This window comes from Lates calcarifer, linkage group LG13 (assembly GCF_001640805.2).
Source record: "Lates calcarifer isolate ASB-BC8 linkage group LG13, TLL_Latcal_v3, whole genome shotgun sequence".
NCBI lineage: Eukaryota > Metazoa > Chordata > Actinopteri > Centropomidae > Lates > Lates calcarifer.
This window is the reverse complement of record NC_066845.1, coordinates 24,205,046-24,214,193: the sequence shown is the minus strand read 5'-3', so window position 1 is coordinate 24,214,193 and position 9,148 is coordinate 24,205,046. Positions and strand designations below refer to the sequence as shown.

At 37.7% G+C, this 9,148-nt stretch overlaps 1 protein-coding gene across 3 annotated transcripts in view; it reads left to right on the top strand.

Moving 5' to 3' along the window:
- Positions 1-4,946: 4,946 nt before the first annotated feature.
- The window catches only part of slc4a4a (solute carrier family 4 member 4a), a 48,999-nt gene continuing 44,797 nt past the window's right edge, over positions 4,947-9,148 (top strand). The window contains exons 1-2 of one of the 3 annotated variants that reach the window (XM_018688473.2): positions 4,947-5,199; positions 5,861-5,958. In XM_018688473.2, coding sequence (XP_018543989.1) covers positions 5,942-5,958 — 17 coding nt within the window. In that variant the 5' untranslated portion in view covers positions 4,947-5,199; positions 5,861-5,941. The remainder of the gene's footprint in view (positions 5,200-5,860; positions 5,959-9,148) is intronic. The other 2 variants (XM_018688472.2, XM_018688469.2) reach the window with 2 other exon arrangements.

Here is a 9,148-nt window from a genome sequence, read left to right as displayed (position 1 = left end):
CTCTTAGCGCTGGTTTTGTCTCATACTAAATAAATGAACAGAAAAAAGTATTGATAAGATGTAAAACAATGGGAGGTGCAAATAATAAATGATAATGCAAAGGATGAATGAAAGTGCAGGGTACATAATGATACAAATAATGAGCTTAAGTAGTGGGAACAGTAGGGAAAAAACATACAGAAACAGTGAGTTAAGATCTAAGGAACTTATCACATTTATTTCATCATATTTCTTACCTTATCTGTGGAGGAGGAGAGGAGTCTGCCACGCATGTAATACCCAAAATGGACAGTAGGGAGGGATGCAGGACTAAACCCAGTAAACAGTGTGTTTTCTCTCTCCATGGGCATTTTACTGACTTAATATCTTTTCCAGGCCATCCACAGCTGCTGAATGTGACATTTATAATATTTAAGAACAATCTGAAATAATATACAAAGACAGGGATAATAGGGATAATAGCTGTATTTAATTCTGATTTTCAGACATGTTGCTCATAGTTTAGTGTCGGATTCCACTGCAAATGAATGAACTGGACTAACTATGTCCAGACTTTTCATTAAAGCTCAGTAAATCACTGTTTACTCACAGTCAGCCATTTTAGAGCAACAGCATAAAAGTAACATGACAGTAACAGAAACACGAAAACTACTTCTGCATGTACGTCAATGCATCTCAAGCATCCTCTTTTAATAAGACACATTCATTGGAGCTAACCTCAAACACAACATGAATTTATCCTGACTGAAATATCTCAGCTCAGCCAGTTTAAATGATAACCATAAGGTATTTCGTTGAATTGCTTGATGATAAACATGCAATTCATGAGATTTTGCCCATTTTGAAATGTCAGCAAATGTTTTGAAGAATTTCAGAGAAAAAGGAGGAGGTGGATTTTCACTTCCAGGAATAATTTCACATGAAAGGCATGAGCTGGCCCAAAATAAAACCCTGTGGAAAGACATCATTATCAAAGCAGCAGCATCAGATAGTCACATACCACAGAACACATTTCAAACTACAAAACATCAACAAGCTGAAGCAAATACCTCTCGAAGCCTCCTTGAAAGGGAAAATCAAGCCAAATACTGAATAGGCTTTATGTTTTTGAAATTGAATTTGAAGTAAACCTGAGGATTTGTGAAATGAAGACGTAGCTTTTATTCTGTTTCAACACTGCTGCCTTCTTTTTCCACAAATAAAACTTGATGCACAAGGGTGGAAAACATGGAAATGCTGACATGCTCTAGGTTGTAAATGTGTAAAACAGCACCTGTTTTGCATTATACACTCATGTATGAGGGACAATCACCTCTCACACTAACTTGTCTCAGATATGTCGTACTGATGTTAGCCTTAACAATATTTTGTGTTATGAATGAAAACATAAAACACTGTTTTGTGAACAAATTTCAACTTGCGGAAAATTTAAGTAGCAAAAAGCCCAAGACAGCAAATCTCTTATTTTTGACTATGGCATGTTCAGGTGTTTATTTATCTTGAATAAGCCTTATGATGAAGTGATGAAGTCCGCTAAAAGTTTGGCTCTTATATGTGACGTACAAGCCAAAGTATTTTAACTGCACAATTATAGCTGATGTTTTTTGTGACTGACTTAATTATTTTGCTCATACATGCTGATTAATTGTTTACATTTTGGCAATTTTTGCATTTAAAGATGTCTGGTCCAAATGGTTCATAGGATGCACACTCACTTTGCATCATGAATACACTCTTGTAATCATCCAGACAGGATAAATTCTTCTTAACATAAGGTTTAATATATATATCAGATATAAAATCACTCTCTGACTTGACAGTTGAGACAAATGATGTCTCAGTAAATTCCCCCTGTCCTGGCTCTGTTTTGGCAATATCCCCCAACTTTCCAAAAAGCATCAGGTATCAGAGTGTGTCTTGGATGACACCTGAAACATTTAATATCCCCAGTAAATAATGTTTAACCTTGATTTTCATACATATTAAATGCTGCTCTCTTGTTACTGTGCATAATCCAGAGATTGCAGTAGTTTGCAGTTTACAGTAGTGACCTTTGTTTTGGTTCTTATGCATTAAAACAAATTATTTAAAATGTGTAAAACCAAAAGTCCAATGATTGAAAGGGGTTGTTCATAATGACAATACCAAAGAGAGTTATCACCACCGTATAGCTCTGTGGAGCTTCTTGTCCCCTTTTAGCTGGTTGTTTTGATTTTACGGCTCATTTCCTGTATGTTCAGTCTCACCGCTGTCAGCAGGCAGCTGTTTTCAGCAAACAAGCATTGATAAACACACAGGGTCACTGGGTTTATCAGAGCCAAAGTTAGGGACTTGATGGTGGAAAAAAAAAAAAAAAAAAATTAAAACCTTGCTGCGTAAGAAGTATCTTTGGAGATGGGTGTGGAGAACAAACCACAGCTAAAATGTTGGCCTAAGTGAAAACTGGACTTGCATTTGTCAGATGGCAGAAACACAATGGATGTGTATATAATAATACCATGTCACCTTACAGTGTCTTTGCATCAGTTTTTATTTTATTTGACCCAACTACTACCTTAAAGATGATGCCAGAAGACAGTGTTGCCAGATTTGACTGACAAAAAGTTGCCCAATCACAGTGTAGAAACTGCCCAATTGTAGTAAAAGTAGATACGTTTCATGTCTTTTTGTTTATGTTACATTTAATGTAAAAAGTCTGCGCTTATGTGAACAGATGAAAACATTTCCAAAAAACAGGACATAGCCTATATTGTTGCTAGGGGTTCAGTTATGCTAAGGGCTATAATTTAAACTGAGTTTTGTAGCTTATATTTGTTTAAATTTTGGAAAATTAACTGTGCCATATTCGCTATTAGCAGTTCCTTGTTGCTAAATATCACTGGATAGACCGACAACTATCAATAATTTCCTTTAATACACAGTACTTAATGCAGTTTGGGAGATTGGGTGCAAAGGGTTTTAAAGTAGCCTAACATAATTGCGTCCATGACGTAATGTTTCTCCCTCCACACCTAACTTATAGTTTAAACTTTAAACCTCTTGAATATAGCGGAAATTTTCGGAAGTACCCTGATGGTACAAAAAGTACCCTTAATTATAGCAACCCACTCAAATACATTTTTACCCGCCATTTTAAAGGGGAAAAAATCAAACTATGCGGAAAACACTGGGGGAATCTTTTTGTGTGACACAGTTTGGAAGAGCGCATGCGCGAACCTTTAAAATTGTTAACCGGTAAAATCTTTTTGTAATTTTCCGCAAACGAATCGTGATAAATACTGTTTTCATGAGACTGAGCTACTTTTCTGTGAAAGTGGTACAAGTAAACGTTATGTTGTTTCAGTATCATCGATCACTTATGTCGGGAGTGCCGCTAAAATTATTTTTATCTGTCTTCTCTCGTTAAAGCATTGCTAACGTAACATGCTAGCATAACTGCTGCACATCTGTTTATGATTTAATGAGCAGTAAGTTAGCGGAAGTAACCTAGTTAACATTGTGAATACTTTATTAATAACATAGGATATAAAAAGCAGTGCCACTAGTCGTGAGGAAAAGCTATTCATTTACCTGTGAGTCAATTGTGAACAAGTGAACTTTCGGCTAAAGAAAAAAAAAAAAAATCATTCACCTTGCTGTAAAGTCGTTTCGTTGGAACTGGCAAAGGTGAGAGGAGATCAGTAGGTTTAAGGTTTTTCCCCCTTTCCGAGTAAACGTGTAACTTTCCATGGACATCCTCTTCCTTATAGAGAAAAACCAGGGTAGATTTACTCAGTGATCAATAATACTGAACCATTGATCTTTCTTTTGCTGGGATTTAACCCTGACAGGTATGTCATTTGATTTATTTGCCTGGTTTACATTAAGTTAACTTTGATGAAAAAATGAGGTAATAAGTTGAGAAAATAGAAATTTTCACCTGTCATGAATAAAAGATTTAAAGGGACGTGGTAATCAAACTAAAAACAGGACAGGTTTTCTCAGGACTTGAAAGAGAAAAAACTGAAGCACACACAACAAAAGTATTTTAATATTTAAAAAAGTATTTTTCATGATTTTACTGGGATATATCCAGTCAAGTCCAAGAGCAGGAATGATTCTAAGAGGCTCTGGACAAAATTGAATAAGCCCATAATAGACAGTAAACCATCTACATTTCTTTCTTTTTACACTTCATGTAAGAATGAACAAAGCCACACAAGCTCTGGATAAAACTCTTCAAAATCCAGCTAATAGAAAACCAAAAAGCTTGGGGATAATAGCTTTTGACTGAAGAAATCCCCAAACCGTGTGTAATCCTGTTGAGGAAATGAGTGAGAAATAATAGGTTAGACTGGGACGTAGATATAAATGACAGACACATAGCTTTTAAATATTTATAGATTACCTCAACAGATCACTGGGCTCTGTTTTTTTAATATTGAAAGCCTTGATCTTTGAAGCATTTCTGTTTTTTTTTTGTTGTTTTTTTTTACCTGATTGTGCTGATAAAACAGGCAAATACTAGGTATAAAGGCAGTGACAGCCATGAGTTACCATGTTGCCTCCAACAGATGGCGCTGTAGATTCAAAGTACTCCATTCTCATCTGAAATAAATAAACAATCCCAGCAAGTGTCCCATATGAAGACGCTGCAACAATCCTGCAATACTTTTTAAGACGCTATAGATATAATTTTTAGTGGTGAAAATACCAACAGAAATACTCAAATCAGAGACATGTAAGGAAACGTTTAAGTCTCGGTTTTGTTTTCCAAGACCTTCGAGCACTTTCTGGACATTTACTCATGTAGATTAACAACCTAATATTCTATATGATTGATTTTAACTTCCTTGTGTTCGTGTTTTCAGTGTCCACAGATCACTGACTTCACGTTGGACAGCGTGTGCTCCTGCATTGACTGTGTCTGGCACAACTGTACAACCCACAATGACTTGGTTCAACTGGGAAGAAAAAAAGAAAAAGAAAAAGAAAGGGATGATGGTGCAGCAGCGGAGCAATTTGACCTCCCACCGGAGGAGGAGTGGCGTTGACAGAAGGATGGTCCGGCAGATAGAGGCGGCAGCATGCTGAGCGCAGCCGCCGCACAATGCCACATACAAACTTACCCGAGCAGTGGAAGTAGACTTCTTCACCTTCATGCCACCGCAGGGGTGACAACTGGAGCCAAACACAGAGCCAGAGATAATCAATACAGCGGTGAGTCCTCAGAGAGGTAACATTCCTGAAGCCCGTGTGTGTGCATGTGTGAAGAGGCGTTTGGCTGCAAATCACCACGATTTGTGTTTATTCTCCTACAGCGGTTCCTCAAGGACTCAAATGAACTTTACGTGTTCTTTGTCGCTTTTAATATATTTCGATTTATGATGCGCAATCTGAAGTTCAGTTTCAAACAGTTCATGATTCATCACAGGATTAAAGAGTGGCTTGTGCGTAAATGCGCAGCTGGAGGGTGTTTTGTTTTGGTCAGACGTTTCTTTGGGACAGATATAATTAGAGTCCATTAAGCAGGATTTATGGTAGGATACTGTTTCAAACTCCTGTGCTGTTTATCACTTGATTTTTGGAGTCAGAGCAGTTCCATCATTTTATTAATGTTTTGTAAATTGTGCTGAAATTCACTACAGTAAATGCAAAGGTGCACAAAGAGCGTCAGCATGATATTTTAGTGTATATTTCCTTTTTAAAGTCTCATCAATCATTAATTTTTGGACCAGTAGCAGGTGCATAATAAGTCTGACTTTGATCCCCATTCTGTGTAATATGTCTGTGTTTTTCATGGCGTTATTGTAGCTAAAGAGAGTGTGCATTGAATCCCCAGAGAGCAGAGAAATGACCTCTCCATGTGTTACTTTGTCAGGTCAAACATCAGCAGCCGCTCCGGTGATCCGCTCTGCTCAGCACTTTCAGTAAGGAGATTTATCACACGCAACCTGACGAGATGAGCGGAAACAAGAAGTAAGTGACTTCAATGAGCTTTACAGGAGTGCCTCTCGCTCCACGCAGAGCCACTAGATAAATTGAAAAGGAGACACCTGTGCGTGTGTATAAGAGCCTACAAACACCTTCTGGTGCTTGATACGAGGGGAATGAGTGCTTCTAGATCAGGAGCACTTCAGGAACAAGTGTTTCGACGAGTTACAAGACATGATCAGACTGGGAAAACATGCTGGAGGCGCATTTAAACATCATATAAAGAAAATAAATAACTATATCTGATCTCAACATGAGCTGCTCTGGTGAGTGGGTTACAAATCTGCCTGGGGCAGGACGTTAACAAACTCCTTAAAGGTCATGTAATGTTTGAACATGTTAAAGTTTAAGCACTGAGACATGAACAGCAGTGTAATTGCTTCACAAAGATCATAGCCTCAGAGAAAAGCATACCTCTGATACAACTGTGCGTAAAGTAGAGGGACAATCAACTTTTGTTGCTTTGATACTGAACAATCACAGAAGCATGAAACTAGTATCTGGATTAATGCATGGTTAAATAAGACAAGCTAGTGCTGCACCCTAAAACCATATTAAAGATCAGTGAAATAGGTTTACATTTCAGTCGTAGCAGTGTCACCTGAGTGCTTATAGAAAACTGTGGTGACATTTATCTTAATCATTTTGGAACCATTATTTCAGGGCTTCAAATCCCAGTTGAACCCTGCTTTTTGCCTCCCATGTGACACCTGTTTATTTTGAGTAAGCAGTGGAAAGTTTTGGTGTAGTGTTTGTGACAGTTACCAAGAAACAAAGCTTTGATTTTCAGCCTCACGCACACTGAAAACTCCTGACAGGCGAAAGCTCTGTGTGGCTATCACTTGACAAAAACTGTAGGTGTCCTTTTTATTGTGTGGAGAAACCTTTTGAGTTTCGGAGAAATGTGATATCCGATGACATTTTGCCGTCTTTGCATCGGGGGATTTGACTTTTGTAAACCTGATTGGAGTCCAGGATACTAGATACATGACCCGGACACATTTACTCATATCTCATGTGATGGCTCCAGCAGATACTGTATACTATAACACAGTCCGGATGCCTTAAGGCTGTTTGATGTTTCCATGGTTTGGACTCACAGCCGACAGTTGCGTCAGCTCGGGTACAGCGAACACTCTCTCCTTTCCAAACAGATAGTAAATGTAGGCTACACGCAGATTACCATAGTCCCTACAAGGACAGGGAGACTGATATGTTATCTGTGAAGTGACAGACAGATAGCAGATAATATACAATCATGAGTGCAAAGTAACAGCCTGTCAAGTTTTGATTGCTTGTACAACTTGTAATAAGGTTGTCTGAAGGTCTAGCTATCGCTCATCAATACACACATAGCTTAAATATTGATTAAAGGAAGAATCCACCCTAAATGCACAGGTGCTGCTAATCTTATTTGCATTCCTGCATGCATTTTGCAGATGCCTTAACCTCACTTTGAGGTATTTTCTGAGACAAAGAGACAGTTTTCAAAGATATGAGCAAATCCCAACTGAACAAAGTCTGTTGCTTTGTGTAGAGATCACATCAAGTGCAATGAAAAGTCCTGAATTCTGGCAGTTTTCTAAGTGTAAAAGAAGTGATATTATGTTGATATTGTAGTCGTATAACTTGAAACAAAACATAAAAAACTGAAACGTCTGAAGGAACACTTAATATATTTTTGAATTTTCTGGCATAAAATGTTTAGAAACTGATGCCTTATGCTGCTGTCCCGGTGGGTGTCTCATACGTTCTTTTAAAAAGACATGAACTAGACTTATAAGGTGATTTCTTACTGCAGCTGTTTTCCTCTGGATGTGAGTGTGAGCTCTCAACAAAAGTGGATTACTCCCTGTGGATGTGGCCTCAGTGGTGTAACAGTTTTAACTGATGCTTAAAAAGAGTCACAGCAAATGTCACCTTCAGCTGGAGCGAGCTCATTCATACAGGCTGATATCAGCAGAGTACACAAGTATTCTAATGTTGCTTAACCTGCTGCTTTTGTGTTAGAGCCATGCTGATTATTAAAACATGTAGCAATCAATGAATCAATCAGTCACTTATGGGAGCTTATCTTTCGTTATGCAATTTTAAAATCCTGTAAAGAGTTTGTCACATTATTAACTGATATTCTTTGTGTTGATTACAACATTATCATAAAAGGCAAAGCTTATCATGTGTGGTTTCATGTCAGAACTAGAAAAACCAAACCCAGAAACTCTCACAACCACTAAAAGTAAAATTGATTTTACTGTAGGATGAGCTCAGGAAAAGGTGCACATTACGATCAAACTTAATAATATGTAGGTAAAAGGAAGTTGGAGAAGATGTGCTGCAAGTAGTCTGCTGTGCAGTGTTTTGATTCAGTGGTGAAAAGCATTCTGGGAAATGTAGGAAATCACTTTGTAAGTAGAAACAGACAAAACAGGGCAAGGGGGGTCAAGTTAAATTGAAAAATTATTAATATTTTCTTTTTAAAAATCAGAGAATAACTCCTCATATGCACCAAACATCATAAATTGTTGATACACAAAAATGACAGTAGATTTATACTTTTAGTCTCATATCATATCCAAATTAAAAAAAAAAATTCTCTCTCACAAAAAAAAGTCACTAAAGCACGTAATCTTCCTCTCCCTCTCTGATGATATGTTAAGCTCGGAGTAGAAACACAGCTCAGTGGGGAGATGTGTGTGTGGGCCGTCAGTTCAGGCTGAGTGGAGTTTGGCCTGTTATGTCCATGGTTGTTCTATAGGTGGCAATGGAGGGAGATGGAAGGGCAGTATCTCCAGGAGAGGAGGTGAAGGCCTCAGCTTTTAACTGAGGCTGAATCATGGTGGTGTTTTAAAACTCCTCACAAGCTGACCCAGAGCAGATGGACTTATTTTTTTAACCTTTATTAAAGACATGTATAGAGTTCTTTTAGAAATTCTTTGTTATTATATGCTGAGAATAACAAAAAATGGCACAAAATCTACAGGTTTAAACTGCATTATATCTAGAATATCTGTGGTTTGTGAGTTCAAGTGCTAATGACACTGAACTTAAGAGGTGTTTCAGAGTTAAATCTTTATTTTCTGCTTCAAAAGTCTTGGTTGTTTGGAGAGTTGTCCACTTGCAGAGAAAACCAGAACAACCAGCAAGTGTTTTTTAAGAGTCTCAGAGTTAGAGGACG